Here is a 17500-nt window from a genome sequence, read left to right as displayed (position 1 = left end):
CACTCGCATCCGTCAATATTCAAATCGGTTAAACCATAAGCATTACGAGAAATCCGTCTAATTAGCTGGCATGCCATGACGACACGTCCCTAAAAACTCGCCCATTAAAGACGCTAAACATCGGTTGGGTTAATTTATGTGAGCGCCGGTTTCCTAACAGACCACTCGATCGGGGGAAATTCACCACCTGGCCTCTGTTCCAGAGACAACCTACAGAGCTCATTAGATACGCTCGGTGGACAGCATCCCTCCTCCTCCTCCTCCTCCTCCCCCTCCTCCTCTGGGATGGAGTGATCTCTGCTACACTAGGCTCCTTTCCCCAAATCTTTTCCCCCCTTACTTTTGAGGGTTTCAGAGATCTCTTCTTCAGAGATGTTCCCCCCCCCCCAAGTTGCTTGCTTGTTTTCCTGTAGTTGTTTTTTCTTTTTTCCTACTATATGGGCTCTAGGAATTTACTTTAATTAAGCTCTTTGTCCTATTTCCTCTTCTCTCTCCTCTCCCGCTTATTTCGTGTCCTCTCAGACACATTAGATATATCTATTCCTTATATATCCTTAGATATGTTTTTTCTCATTGCATATTCTCTTTGAATTTCAATAGCATTGTTTCCTCATGGCGGGCGTTTTTCTCACTCCTTTTTATTCTTTTTATTCAGACTTCAGAGATCTCTACAGAAGCCGTGTTCTCACTGTCTTTTGGTAGCGGAAACCCTCACAGCTGGTAATTTTCAAATGCCCCTTTTCCCTTTTTCTTTTAGCCTGTGATTTCTGTTTTAATTTTCCATTTAAATCAATTTTCTTTCTTTCGTCTTGTACCTTTCCTACATTTCATGACCCACGTCAGTGACCCTCGTATTTGTGATGCCAGAGTACTCAAAATCGTCAGTCAATTTTTCTCTCATATACAAATTTTTGGCTTTTTAATTTAATATCATTCTTTCCAGATTTTAATTTTCGCTGGTATTGACAGATATGCAGTCCATACCTTAAAAATCCAATGAGTATATATTGACTCATACAAGGAATTTTGTATCAATTAAGCTACTGCTAGGTGGTAGTTAGCAGTCTAATCCCCCCCAAAAATAGATACTCACTGAAAACAAGGTCAACATGAAAATTATAAAAGTTGAAGTACACAAAAACTACTTATAATAACATGTTTTTCCAAAGTACTTTATTATTTTGGAACGAGAAACCTGGCATAATTTAAATACGAGTATGGTTGTTGAATGTTTTAATAAGGGAGATAATTCACTAACACCCCCGTTCAGTTATTCAAACAGTTGCAATTAACCTCAAAACGACTGAAAGGTTATTTTGAAGCTAGATAACCTATTAATTTAGTCTATCAATCATAACGTTTGCTCCCTTGATATAACTGTATCTTCGTGTGTTTATTCTACCATTCGATTTAATATCCCATTCATCTGATTAACCTCCCATTCATTCAATACGCATTGCATAATATTGCCTCATCGTTCACCGGTAAATCTTTAATAGTTTACCAAGAATTTATGGCGCAGGAGTAGATTCATCATCCGTAGAGGGACTTGGCTCCTTCATTGATTTCCTTCTTTGGCGTTCCGTGCCTGACGCATATATATTTTGTGCTCTTTGCATACACTGAAGACGAGTTGTTAGAAAGAAAAACCCTCTTGAATGAAAAGGGGAATACTTGATCAAAGGCATTTGCCGTCTTCCTTCACTTCCAATTGTCGAAATTCTTCAATTTATTGTTGAAGCTCACTGGCGTCAATGGCGTTTATGTCATACGTAATTATGTATACATATGCTTTTATTTATATTGATTTATTGAAGGATAACAATGTATTGGGAACAAGAGCAAAAAGCTAGTAGTAGTAGTAGTAGTAGTAGTAGTAGTAGTAGTAGTAGTAGTATAGCAAACAAAAAGTTTAACATGCTATAAAAGATTACTTATTAATGGTTAGAAACCACACGCAGTAAAAGAAAGGGATTTATATACAGTTGCTTCAGACACTAAGATTTATTTGTAATTTACATTTACGAGAGAGAGAGAGAGAGAGAGAGAGAGAGAGAGAGAGAGAGAGAGAGAGAGAGAGAGAGAGAGAGAGAGAGAGAGAGAGAGAGAGAGAGAGAAATCAATGATACCCCAGCTTCCTTCTCTTGCAGTATAAAACCTGATTTATTACAAATCAATTCTGAGTCACCGATTTGTGCATCGTCATTTTATCGTTATCGGAAGAGAGCTTTCGTGAGCCTACTGTACAAACTGAAAATTTGTTTTCATTTAAGTGTTTTATTTCTCTTATTCATCATAATGTGCTTTTATTCCTTCATTCGTTATAATTCTCTTTTTCTTCGCTGGTTATGTATATGTAAATTTATTCCATACTAGGGTACGCGACTCGTCAAAAATGACGGCTAAATATTTAGATAGATATGCACACTGGCACACGCAACTTCCCTCTCACCAGGGTATGACTACTTCTTCTCCCCCTTACTCGAGGGACAGGGAGAGCTGGGCGTGGCTGTAAGTAATATATATATATATATATATATATATATATATATATATATATATATATATATATATATATGTTTGTGTGTATACTATATATATATATATATATATATATATATATATATATATATATGTGTGTGTGTGTGTGTATACTATATATATATATATATATATATATATATATATATATATACATACATTATATATATATATATATATATATATATACATACATTATATATATATATATATATATATATATATATATATATATATATATATATATATATAGTGAAGAAAGGTGTACTAGTCAGGGCCACCTATATTAGGTTGGTTTGCTGTGAGCGATCAGACTAAAATCTCCACCCCAATTCATACTGGCCAGTATGGTGATTAAAACTAGCCAAAGCCCAGACATGAATAAGGACATGTCCGAAGGCTTTTTTCCTGCGGTGGACTATAACCGGCTGCATTTGTTATTATTGTTATGTCCTGGATTAAGTCGTATTATTCTATAGTTTTTTATACCTCAAAAAATCCACCTCCCACTGAGCGATGTAACTTCCGGTCTCTTAAGAGCAAACGACGAAATCCATGTTTAAAAACCTTAGTAAATGTATGTCAAATCGCGCAGTAAAATTAATAAATGCAGTATTACTGTAAAATTATGCAAAGTTGCGGTCTGCGGTATCTGACCGAAATAATGATGCTAATTCATATGCAATTTTAAATTTTCCATTAAACGCAGAGAAGTAGCCGTGCATAGGATACTTTAATGAAACGAGATTTTAACCACAAATATTAGTGTTGGGAGGTAGAGACCTCGAAATTTTATTGATGGAACGGAATGTTATTACAAGTGTCTTCAATGCAAAGCAATGCATGGAGGGTGTAAGGAAATATTATTATTTATTATTATTTTTATTATTATTATTATTATTATTATTATTATTATTATTATTATTATTATTAGCGTTATTATTATTATTATTATTATTATTATTATTATTATTATTAGTAGTAGTAGTAGTAGTAGTAGTAGTGTATCTATTTCATTATTACATCATTTTCATGATAATAATAATAATAATAATAATAATAATAATAATAATGATAATAATAATACATGAAACTGCTTACCATTTTCTATGATCACTCTATCAAAACTCAATCTGATCACTGAGAGTTTTTTGTGACTTTCGATATTTTTATCATGTTCAATGAGAACGTGAAAACCACTGTTTTTTCCTTCTTCTTTTGACAAAGCTTTCGTTTCATTTGTTTAATATAAATTTTTGTGAAGGGACTTACATCTTTATAACCCCCCCCTCTCTCTCTCTCTCTCTCTCTCTCTCTCTCTCTCTCTCTCTCTCTCTCTCTCTCTCTCTCATTAGCGAGTAGCATCTCATAGCGGTCTCTATAAAGCATTGTGGGTTTACCATCTTTTATATGCATATTTTTGCATCTGTATATTTCTATACATATTTACACATATATATGTATACAAACGTATATATACGCACATGTATAAATACATACACGTATATATGTATATATATACTGTATATATATACTGTATATATATGTATATATATATTGTGTATTTACAATATATATACATATATATATATATATATATATATATATATATATATATATATACTGTATATATAAATATATATATATACATATATATGTATATATATATATATATATATATATATATATATATATATATATATATATATATATATATATATATACAGTATATATGTGTGTGTGTATGTGTGTGCGTGTATGGCATCATATTCTCATACCCAATTTTTGTACCCAATTACATATATTCAGCTGGCATCTCTTCGTGCACATGCACCCATATACACAGTACATGTTTCTTTCCATACGCAAGCATTACTATGCAAATACTTGATTTCTTAAACCGAAGAAGTGTCACGTCTGTCTTCATCTGCGTGGCGATGGAACCAGATAAAGATATTATTTAATTCAGACTTTGTGACACCGTGTTTTCCTTATAATATATTTACGTCCTGGTGATTTAGGTGTGGAGGCGGATGGATACAGATGAGATAATGCGTCGGAGACGAACCGTTACTGAAAACTCTATGAATAATAAATTAGGTCAAGTAGGCGAGAACTCACTATACTATTTTGCTATTTGCACATTTGCGTGAGAGCGTGAGGCTGAGATATATATATGTATATATATATATATATATATGTGTGTGTGTGTGTGTGTGTATCTATCTATATATATATATATATATATATATATATATATATATATATATATATTTATATATATTTATATATATATATATATACTGATATTTACTGTATGTGTATATATATTATTTATAATATGATTATAAATATATATATATATATATAATATATATATATATATATATATATATATCTGTGTAATGATTTTAGACACACACACACACACATATATATAATATATATATATATATATATATATATATATATATATCCACATATATATATATATGTGTATATATATATATATATATATATATATATATATATATATTTATATCCACATATATATATGTGTGTATATATATATATATATATATATATATATATATATATAAATATATGCGTGTGTACGAGTTTGCACGGTCTGCCAGCTTTTGAATCCTCGAAATTATTCTGCTGATGATAATGAATTTTTTGCTTTCTGCAATTTAGGAAAGATCAATTACGCGATAATTAATTGAATGGAATGTGTGCATATTCTTCTTAATTATGAGTTAGCATGACTGTGAAGCTCATAAAAGTGATCTCTCTCTCTCTCTCTCTCTCTCTCTCTCTCTCTCTCTCTCTCTCTCTCTCTCTCTCTCTCTCTTTTAATCAGTGGCAAGATCTCACAGCCTTGTGTGTTTTATATGGTAGAATGACCTTATATAGCAAGATTTACGAGTAACATTCAAACTACCACTTTTGCCTAATGTACTGCATACCGTCTCTCTCTCTCTCTCTCTCTCTCTCTCTCTCCTCTCTCTCTCTCTCTCTCTCTCTTCTCTCTCTCTCTCTCTCTCCTCTTTCCAAATGCTTAACAACCACTAATCGAAAGCGAGGTTTGATTACATATTCGTGTTCACATAAGCATTTATTATCTTTTATCCCATGTTATATTTATAATTCTATTATTACTTCTAAAATATTTCTAGATGAATTAGATGATGTTATTGTTCTCCCCATCATCTTCTTTTTCTTTTTCTTCTTCTTCTTCTTCTTCTTCTTCTTCTTCTTCTTCTTCTTCTTCTTCTTCTTCTTCTTCTTCTTCTTCTTCTTATTATTATTATATTATTATTATTATTATTATTATTATTATTTGCGTGTATTGCGTGCGTTACCGCAAACAACTGTTACAGATACCAATACCCTTCTGAGTTCAAATATATAAAAGGACATGTTTTCGCACCCCTTCGTTTCCTTGCATCTAATAATAATAATAATAATAATAATAATAATAATAATAATAATAAATAACTGACAGTTAGTAATAATAATAATGATGATGATAATAATAATAATAATAATAATAATAATAATAATAATAATAATAATAATAATAATTATAATAATGATATTAATAATAATTAATAATAATAATAATAATAATAATAACAATAATAGATAAATAATAATAATAATAATAATAAAATAATATAATAATAATAATAATAATAATAATAATAATAATAATAATAATAATAATAATAATAAAGGACAGTAATGATCATTACACTAATAACATAGTTTGTTGATGAACATTGATGATTCCGTTGAAGCCCTATGGTTTCCTGGTAATGCGAACAACGTTTTGTTGATCTAAGCTGCTTTATTCCTTATTTCTCATCTAAAGTTCTTTATTTCGATTTCAATCTGATGAAAGGAGATGTGAAATAATTATCATCCTGTCAACTGGGATTGATCGGATTTTAAATGATCAGGGGTATTTGCTTATTTGAATATTCATCTCTGGAATTAAACCCTTTTAACACAGTCTAAGTCAGTGTTAAATTAGATCTATTAAGCCCCTTTAACACAGTCTACGTCAGTGCTAAACTATAAATTAGATTGAAGATGCATTTCCTCATCAGTATGATATAAATTAACTGTTTTTTGACAAATTCATTTAAGTCGATCTACATCTGTACTTAGATTCAAAATCTTTGCCTTTGCAGTCATCTGTAATTTGAATCCATGTTTCTTGATTCTTTTCCAAATCATTATAAAAATTTAAAGTTATGAATGAATTAAGTTTCATGTTTGTGGTATTAAATCATTTTCGTAATTTCAGTATGATTTATGTCTGAACATTTGAATATTCTTGATTTCTTGAATATTTCATTCGGATATTAAATTAGTAACTCATCAATTCCATTAATATTTTATAAATATTTCATTCGGGGATTAAATCAGTAACTCATCAATTCCATAAGATTTTTATTTAAACACAGAAATCGACGCTTCTTTATTTGGAACCAATTCTGACTTGATAATTTTACGTTTGCTTTCCAGAAGAAATATTTATCGCGAATGAAGATATCTTATATTTTCATTGTTATCTGTTATCATTCAATTTCCATCCGATAACTAGTGGTGTCTGCAACCACAGCGTCCTTGTGAGCTAGATTATGTTGGGGGGGCGGAGGTGTTTGGGGAGCCTATAGGCCTACTTGTTTAGACTTCAGCAGCCATTGCCTGTCCCTCCTTGGTGGCATCTTGGGTGGAGAGGAGCTAGAACGCTAATCATATGTATATATAGTCGGTCTCTAGATCATTGGCCTGTCCCTTGACCCTGTCGTTCATGAGCGACTCTTTGAACCTATACATAAGTTAATGGAATAATAAATTCAATTAACAAGGGACTTGCGCGAGATGGTATAAGGCTTCGATCAGTAGAATATGTTTTAGTTGTTATTGTGTCTTACCTTTAGCAATGGGATTTCAGACTTTTCATATACACTAACAAAATTCTGGTACACTTAATTGGAATTTTGGGAAATAAATGCAATATTTTATATACAGTATATAACGAGTATTTTTATAACTTTTTTATATGTAGGAGATAAATTTTCTTCCTTCACACTATTTACTAATCTCGTTTACGCAAGAAGGTCCGAACGAAATATCAAGCAAAACTGTATTATGAACTCGCCCTAAATAAGACGCCTTTTCCTTTTACGACAACGACCCCACGGTCGTGGAGACAGATATCTGTTTTTCATATTTTTCTCAGAAATAAAAGAAGGAATCCTATTTTCCTCGATGTGCAACATTTGCAGCAGCATCCATGAGACTCTTTTTAAGTAGGAGGAGGAGGAGGAGGAGGATAGGAGGAGGAGGAGGAAAAAGAGCTGCATGTTTCGCAGCTAAAGAATTGCCCTTCGTCGTTGACACTTTTGGAATATTCTGGCCAGCGTGTGTCCTCCTTGGAAGCCGTGGTGTGCTGCCAGAGGTATAATAAGGTCCATAATGTATACCTCGTTTTATTTGCCTTATCAAGAGGTTGCAATATTTTCTTCCCTGGGACAAGAATGCGGCGGATGTCGTTTCTTATATTGCTTTCATACATTTTTCTTCTTGGTCCTCCAATTCTCTCATCTTTTTTTTTTCTCTCTCTCCTTTCTTTTAATTCTCGTCTAGGTTTTGTGCTGTTATTTTCTTGGTGGATGTAATATTTTAGATAAATGGGTTTTCCTTAAAAGATTAAAATATTTTTGTGCTTGAATTATTTTGTATCATTTCTGACTTCTTTTAATTTTGAATATATTTCAGCTTTTTTAGATTAAATCTTAACGCATATATAAATCTTTAGTAATTTATGTTAACCTCTTTTCTGTTTTTTTCTCCAAGATCATAATATACATTCAATCTATCATTGTTCATTTGAATATAACAATTATAATTTTATTCTGGATACAAAATGAGTAATCCCAAATTGTTATCATAATCTTAAATGCATATCATTGTTACGAAAACGTATCAACAACTCCTGAACTGAAATGATTGAAGATTAAAATTAAAATTTCTTCAAAAATTTATCAGATATGTAATTTTGCTTGGTCATCTCAGAGGAGGTACTATTTGCAGTACCTAGCATTATAATTATCCTTCATAATTTTAAATATGAACATTTTTTTCTCTATTCAGAATTCAATTTATTTTAATGATAGTTTTAAATAACTTACATAAACTAATATACTTTATACTAATTTGATAGGCAGACATTAATTGTTGTTGAGGATTACGGGTGTAACAGAATTCTACTAGAAGCAGAGGGTAACGAAAAGAAGTTATGGGAGATAATGCTTCTTAACTTGAAATTATGAGGGATTCTGCTGAAGAAAGAAATAGCACTTTTTGGGTGTTTAGGTCGACTCATCTATTCCTATTTGAATTGTTATTGAAGATTGTTATGTGTTCAGTATTCTTTACTCATTACGTTTTTTTTTTTTCATGTAGTAGTTGTAAGTAATTAGATTACACCTAGTATCTTATGGTTCTTTCATTTAGAACTTTATTTGAATACTGTATTTTAAATGTATTTATGTGTTCTTATTTCTTTACATAAATTTCAAGTTAACCATTATACATTTCAACAAATAATGATACTATTTTTGTGCATTAATGTCTTCTAGTGTAATATCACGAATTTATGAATGAAATCAGTCACTCATTCAAATCATTCATTTTCTCGAACACATTCACTGACGTCATTTTTCTCCTTTGTGTCTTTCCAGCATAAAGCCTCAGCCGAAGGACGGACAGACAAAGAGTAATCCTTCGAAGAGACACAGAGAGCGACTCAATGCCGAACTGGACACTTTAGCGAGCCTCTTGCCCTTCGAACAGAACATTCTGTCCAAATTAGACAGACTCTCTATACTGAGGCTCTCTGTCTCCTACCTCAGGACAAAAAGTTATTTTCAAGGTAAGCTTCTAATGGGGTGATTTTCTCTCTCTCTCTCTCTCTCTCTCTCTCTCTCTCTCTCTCTCTCTCTCTCTCTCCTCTCTCTCTCTCTCTGTATATATATGTGTATATATATATATATATATATATATATATATAGATATAGATATATACATATATATATATATATATATATATATATATATATATATATATATATATATGACTATCATCAACTAATCAACGATGTATTACAATCGTTTTCCTTATATCCTAATTTTACCAGGTACTTTAGTGTTAAGGTGTTCATGAAAACTATATCTTTATAACTTAATGTGTATCTACAGTAGATATTTACTTTTTTGTTTATTCATATTTCATTAGCGTTAGGGTTTTGATACAGAAGACAAAACGAGCATGTGTATAATTACATGAAAATGACATATCGATAGAATATAAATTTAATGTTATTTATTTTCATTCTCCCAAGAATATATTCCGATAGTCATGATTAGGATCCCTGGCACTCAATGGACTTTCAACTCGAGTCTAAGCCATTATACGTAATAAGTGCAGCCCTGACGTCGTTTCTGGACGGTCGGCCATTTTATGAGAACCCCTCACATATCTCTCCACTTTCCCCTTATCCTTTTATATTCCTATAACGAGTGAATTTATTTCAAGACCCCCTGTCATTCGGAATAGGCCGGTGGTCCACCAGAATCGAATTTGCCTCCTTACGAACGATTCGTTCGAGCGGGTTTCGTTCCGGAAAGCGATGGATTCGAAGCATCGTCCATAAATAAGCTTGAATGTCCTTTGGCAAAGGCATCGAACGCCTTAACGGGGTCCGATGCTAGTGCTTCATCAACTTGGTTTCCGCTTCTATTGATTACCGCTACTACTATCCCAGGTCTGTGCCGTCTACTGCCTACCTCCCTAAACCATTTTTCGCTGCCTCCCTTCCTCTCCCCTCTGGTCTCTCTCTCTCTCTCTCTCTCTCTCTCTCTCTCTCTCTCTCTCTCTCTCTCTCTCTCTTTCGATTCTTTTCCTTTTTCCCCTTCCCGTCCTTTTTTGCTGATCTCTTTATTCTTTCATCCATGTCTCTCATTTCCCGTCCAGAAATTTTTCCCTCTATTTTTTCCCCTTCCTCTCCTCTTCCATTCCTGTCCCTTTGAGTAAGAACAACAATCTCTCTCTCTCTCTCTCTCTCTCTCTCTCTCTCTCTCTCTCTCTCTCTCTCTCTCTCTCCCTCTCTTCCCCGATATCATCTGAGATTTATTGATTAAAGTTTGACTCGGCGGTGAGATATGTGTGAAATCAAAAAGGGAGCCTAACAATACCTCTTTCTCATTTCACCGTCTCGTCTATTGACAACTTGGACAATTGTCTTTTGTTTGGCGCTGTTATTTCGTTCGTTCTCCCTCCCCCTCTCTCCCCCCTCTCTCCGTCGCACGCGCAAGCCCGTCTTCTCTATCTCTTTCTCTCTTTCCCTCTTTCTTTCTGGGGGTTCTTTGTCGGTCCCCTCTCTCCCCTTCCTCAATGGGGGTCTTTGTTGCCATGGTTACGAATGGACGCTAACTTATTCAAGATCTTCGGAATAGAGTCTGAATTTTATATCAAAAGGAATCAGAGGTGTATTTTATAAGATTTTTCTATTCGATCATAAACTTGAAAGAGTTTTGTAAAAGCTACCTATTGGCTTTAGCTCCTCTCTTGTAAAATTCATCACAAAAGGAGTGGAGACTTTAGTCCCTAGCCGGAGTCGCCATCCATTTTCGGAGTCAGCATTACTGACACCGTTGAAAGCGATCTTGAGGGGAAGCCGTTTCAAGTAAATGAAATTCATTTACATGTATTTACGAGATGAGAGCTTATTAAAGAAGCCAAATCTTCATCCCAAAGAAATAAGTAATGAGTTTATAACTCAAAGAAACAAAGTTAAAGTGATAGAGCATAAAAGCTAATTAATTTCAGGAAATGTTATTGGCTGAGATTTCCGGAGGAGAATTGAGGACCCCGTGGTTGGGGTTGGGGGGACGATCCTCACTGCTCATTGGTGGATGTGGAGACAAAAACTCTCTTGCCATTGGTCGCTTCTCTGGGGATGCTCTTTCGCTCCCCGCAGGTATCACAATGAAAGATTCGGATGCAGATGTGATCATTGGCTATTACGACTAGCCAATGAGATTGATAGAAAAATAAAAGGCATTGAAGTTTACGTTTAATCCGCTGCATTTGAGTGTTAATGGCTGTTGTTCTGAGGCACGCAAGATATGCGCTTAATAGTAGCAGAACTGGAAAAACATCAAATGTGATATCCAGTTGTGGATAATAAAATTCCTGTAATTGGCTATAAATGCAATGGTAAACATCCTAACAAAATCGGCCCATTGATATTTTCATACCATTTCATTATGCTGTTATTCCAGATTTTCTTTTAGTGACTAATAAAAATGCGATATTCATGTAAACATTATTATATTTACTGTATAATACTGACAGTGAACCTAATATTAGATTTATAGTGATGTGATTACCCACCCTCATCATACTTCATTACTTAGAAGACAATTACTTGAGAACTATTTGTTTCTACTTTGTAATCTTTATTCTTGGCTCAGCATTCTCTCTCTCTCTCTCTCTCTCTCTCTCTCTCTCTCTCTCTCTCTCTCTCTCTCTCTCTCTCTCTCTCTCTCTCTCTCTCTCTCTCTCAATCATAAATTTCATATGCTATTCCAAATAAAGGGTAATCAATCGGTCCATCATGAATTCTGGAACAGTGGTTAATGAGAATTAATGTCTCATGATTTCACTAACTTTTATAGCTTCCTTGAAGTATAGCTTTGATCCCATTAATGACTCTAAGCACGTAGACTTTTCATGTACGCTCGTGTGCCTCCTTTACTGTAATCTACATTAATTTTCATAAATTTGTTAGCGGTTTGCCAACACGAGACAGATTCATAAGTATGTCGAAATTTGCAAAGGCACCTGCTATATATATATATATATATATATATATATATATATATATATATATATATATGTATATATATATATATATGTATATATATATATATATATATATATATATATGTGTGTGTGTGTGTATGTATGTATGTATGTACGTATATTTTATGTAAATATATATATATATATATATATATATATATATATATATATATATATATATAGTGTTAAAATTAAGTTTACTTCTTGAATATTTTTGCACCTTATGTTAAATATATGTCCTGTATTTTACAAAATCTAGTGATCATCTTCCATAGAGTCAAACATCTACTTTTCCTTTCATCTCTATTCGTAGCATCCAGATATCTGCTTCAGACTCTGTATCACCTACAAGAAATGCCAATTTATTTGTGTTTTACCGGTTTGGGTGCGTTGGGAAAATCTGAATTACTTCATCTTACTCCAATATTTGTGTATGAATATTTATATATAGGCCTACATATATTCATATATACCTATATGTACATGTAAATATAATGGCAGTTAATGTAGAATTCTACCTTAGGGAATATATATCCGTTGGAAAATAAAAAATGCCTCTAGCTGGCAAGGACTAGAGTCTTTGTACAGTGGACTTGAAATGAACTTATATCTCTCATGATAGCTCGTTTGATAGTCACTGCTGGTATTGTTTTTACTCAGAGGCATAGGTTCGAGTCCAGAAGTATTTATCATAAATGGGTTTCCAGTGGATATACATTACCAAAGGTAGAATTCTATATTAAATGCCATTGTGGTTGGGATCTGTTAAAGTCACTAGTATCAGTGATAAACAGTCATCTACTATATATGTGCATACTGTATATATATATATATATATATATATATATATATATATATGTGTGTGTGTGTGTGTGAATATATTTTCATTTATTTATATACTATATATATGCATATCTAAGTATATATGTATGATTAGATAGGCAAAAGTATTATATATATATATATATATATATATATATATATATATATATATATGTGTGTGTGTTTGTTTGTGTGTGTGTGTTTGTTTGTGTGTGTGTGTGTGTGTGTGTGTGTGTGTGTGTGTGTGTGTGTGTGTGGGCATATTTATGTGTTATCAGGAATAGAACTTTTAGTAGGTAAAAAGAGATAAAGGCCTGGAAGGGATAGGTATATGCTGTGATAGACATGATTGAAAGGAAAGGCCTTTATATCAAAGAAGCACAAAAGAGCTAGTAAATAGTATGGAATGGTGCTGTATACTGTGTGGAGGGTTTCGACACCCTGCTGGTAAGGCCCTTTATCTAGGTTAATGAAGCCATTAATACTATAGAATCTTTATTGTTCATGGGGTGTTTGTGGCAATGACTCTTGGGGTATATTCTTCTAGAGCCAGCCGCTGTCAAGGGAAATGGCTGAAGACTCACTCTATATCCCAATGTGACATCAGATTATTTAGAATATCCATAAGTTTCATGCTTCATTATTATTAATCTTACCATAATAAGTCATATTCAAACTATATTTCAAAAACTTTTTGAACTGTTGTTATTTTGCATGCATTTTTATATTGTAGTGACAATGAAGTCAACTGTATGCTCAATTTGAAAATCTGTATTAAATCATTTTTTGATCTTTCGATGATATACGTCATAAATTATTATCTTTGAAAAATGACACTAATTGGATATCTTTATCAACCAAATTACCTTTTTTTAGAACGAATGTAAACAAAGACTAGTTCCCTGAAATACGCCAGTGACGGGCTATTGTTAGAAAAGAGGCTGATGAACAGTTATATTTAGAAAACATCTGCAGCTGAAAGAGTTTTTCACCCGAAATCAGATATTTTCTTTGAAAATAGGGTCCTCGCTCTTATGGTTTGAGAAAGTGTTGACATTTAACGGAATATCGTTCCATTATTTAGAATTAAGTAAATTTAAACGTTTTAGGAAACAAAAGTTTACAATTTAGAAACATCACAATGTCTTTTACAAGAGATTTAAAGAATAAAAAAGTACGCTAGTCCTGATTCGTAAGTAGTTTAGGATTAACAAGTATCTGCGGGCAGGAAGGCAACTCTTCCACCTTGCAGAATAAGACAAGTCTTCCTCCTAAACAAGGCAATAAAGAACATGATGTGCCGTCGACGTTTCAAGTAAGTGAGTCATAAAGAACGCGTCCAGAGGTTGTCGTGGTGTCCTTCAAGTACCCTCTCTGTCTCCCTTGTTGTTTCTTCCTCCTCTCCTTGTCCAGTTGTGGGCCAGATTAACTCAATTGTTGAGCGGCTGTGGGCCAATTGAGGCCATTCACATCTAGTTGGTTGCTACCAAAGGCCGGCCACTACCACCGCCATACTCCCTGATCCTGTCATTCCATCTTATCTTAACCGCCATCCAACCCATTTTGATGAAAGTCCTACTTATTCACCGACATCATCCTCTCGGTCATCTATGTCTCAGAACCAGCTTTACTATTCTAGTTTTACTTTACACATGTACGGCGCTTTGTATTTTTCTCATTTGTTTTAATGTTACACTACTTAAGTTTCCAAATATCTTTCTTTGCTCCCAATAAATATGAATCTTTTCTTCTTAATTCAAGTCCATTTTCATGTGATCGCAAATAATTTATCTTATTATTTTGCAAAATGTAGATTCAACCTGTTCAACTTAGGGAGTAGTCAATGCTTGCATAGATTATTACAGTAATATTTTCTCCGAAAATTTCGTTGATGGGGAAGTGACTTTTATTCCGAATTCTATTAACGTGTTTATAGTTCACTTAGACATGCAGTTGTATATGATGTTGCTTTCATTAACAAACTCTCTCTCTCTCTCTCTCTCTCTCTCTCTCTCTCTCTCTCTCTCTCTCTCTCTCTCTCTCACACACACACATGTATATATATATATATATATATATATATATATATATATATATAAATATATACATAATATATATATATATATATATATATAAATGTATATAAATATATATATATATATATATATATATATATACATATGATTATATTATATATAAGAGTGCATATATATATATATATATATATATATATATATATATATATATATATGTATATATATACATTAACACAAAACAATTGAGAGAGAGAGAGAGAGAGAGAGAGAGAGAGAGAGAGAGAGAGAGAGAGAGAGAGAGAGAGATTCTCAACTCATTTTGCTCATCAAGAGGTCACAGTTTTGGTGACACTATTTTGTTATAGTTATTTAATGTCCTTTTCCCTACAACCTACTTGAAGTATAGCCAATCTTTCAATATGAATACTATACCCATCAGAAATCTCCTCCTAAATAACTTCTTGAAAAACCGGTTAAAAGGGAGAGAAAACCAAGTATTTGGATTCATATACCTGTGTTTGTGTACAAATGTAGAACACTTTAATACATACATTTCCACAACACATCCCCGCCACAAGGCTTTTCTCCCACTACTACTACTACTACTACTTCCTCTCCTGTATCCCCTTCTGTATCCCTCCCTATCCCTTTTTGTATCCCTTCCATTCGCCCACTACTATAAACTATTAAATTCCCCTCCTGCCTCATGTCTTATCTTGATCACATGAGCCAGATGTATTGCCGCACATGCTTAGTATCACGAAGCACACGCACGCACGCACATTCTCTCTCTCTCTCTCTCTCTCTCTCTCTCTCTCTCTCTCTCTCTCGCGGTTCCACGTTGTGTGTAACTGTTTATTTGTGGAAATGAGTCCAAATTGTTTTTATTTTTATTTCCGGTACATTGCTAGTACAAGTACATAGAGCGTATATTGTAGATAAAATTATCCTTGCCAAGTGCTATCACGTGAATCTGCTTTTCTCAAGATCTTTCTGCATTCTTGGTATTCGCACTTGCAGATTTTGTTTACTATATAAAACCTGACATCGAATGTATGAGAAAAACTAAAATTACATATGCTATTATTATTATTATTATTATTATTATTATTATTATTATTATTATCATTTGGCCTATGGAAGCATTTCTACGTTGTATAATTTATTTATTTTAGACTCATAGTAACGTCATTGAAACTCAAAATGATATAGATTGAAAGCTTTGCGATTTTGGCCCGGTTTATGATTTAGATGATGCTTAATGAAATACTGTGAATGAAAAATTAAGTTACAGTTTTTTCAACGGGATTGTACCTGTTTTTCTTTCTTGATTTTCCATTTCCTAACTTAAGATTTTCATCTCTCTGTCTTGGATATATAAAAAGCATTTCACTACTCATTGCCAAGATCTTCGATAGAAAAATAATTGTACAGTGCAAAAGACTAACGGACAAGCCTCTAACCTCACTGAGGGCAGTAGATTTCCAAGAGCCATAAGGGCCAGGCAATCTTCAACAACATGAATGTGATGAAACAATTAAATTGGCGAATAAAAACAGCTGGTTCTTATCCAGACTGGAACTATTTGGTCAACACTTGGCCGAGTGCGATGTCCTATACAAATAATGTGTTTTTCAGTCGTTTTATCCGTTAGGTTTTAGGATGTTTTTTTCGGCTTTATTCCATAAATAAATTAGAATAAATTTTAAGAGTTGTGGTAGCCTATTGGAAACGTCCCTGCCTGGCGATCTGCTGGACTGGGGCTCGAGACCCGCTCAAGCTCTATAGTTTCTATTTGCGTCTATAGGTCTACTTGCTGAATCATCCGAAACCATTGTTTAGCCTTCCCTGGTCCTAGCTTGGACGGAGAGTGGACTTAGACACTGATCATATGCATATCTGGTCAGCCTGTAGGGCATCTAGGTAGGGCATAGTCTTGGTAGGGCATTGTCACTGTCCCTTGCTTCTGCCATTCATAAGCGACCTTTAAACCTTTAATGGAACTATTGTATTGGCATTGTGCTTTTACATGAGGGTGATTTATGCCTGGTTCGTTTGTGCAGGTGAAGTTTTATTAAACACTTGGTTTCCATACATCAGTGTTCGGTTTCTAAGAGTTATCATAAAGATTATAAAAAATCATAATGGAACAGCT

The 17500-nt window shown here is 33.2% G+C and overlaps 1 protein-coding gene across 1 annotated transcript in view; it reads left to right on the top strand.

Annotated features, from left to right (window-relative positions):
* LOC137644567 (aryl hydrocarbon receptor-like) overlaps positions 1 to 17500 on the top strand; it is a 283269-nt gene that overhangs the window by 147779 nt on the left and 117990 nt on the right. Inside the window, exon 2 of the mRNA XM_068377527.1 lies at positions 9303 to 9493. Within this exon, the coding sequence (XP_068233628.1) occupies positions 9303 to 9493 (191 nt within the window). The remainder of the gene's footprint in view (positions 1 to 9302; positions 9494 to 17500) is intronic.

The sequence above is a fragment of the Palaemon carinicauda genome, chromosome 7 (assembly GCF_036898095.1).
Source record: "Palaemon carinicauda isolate YSFRI2023 chromosome 7, ASM3689809v2, whole genome shotgun sequence".
In the NCBI taxonomy this organism is placed as follows: Eukaryota; Metazoa; Arthropoda; class Malacostraca; order Decapoda; family Palaemonidae; genus Palaemon; species Palaemon carinicauda.
This window is presented reverse-complemented; position numbering and strand designations above follow the sequence as displayed.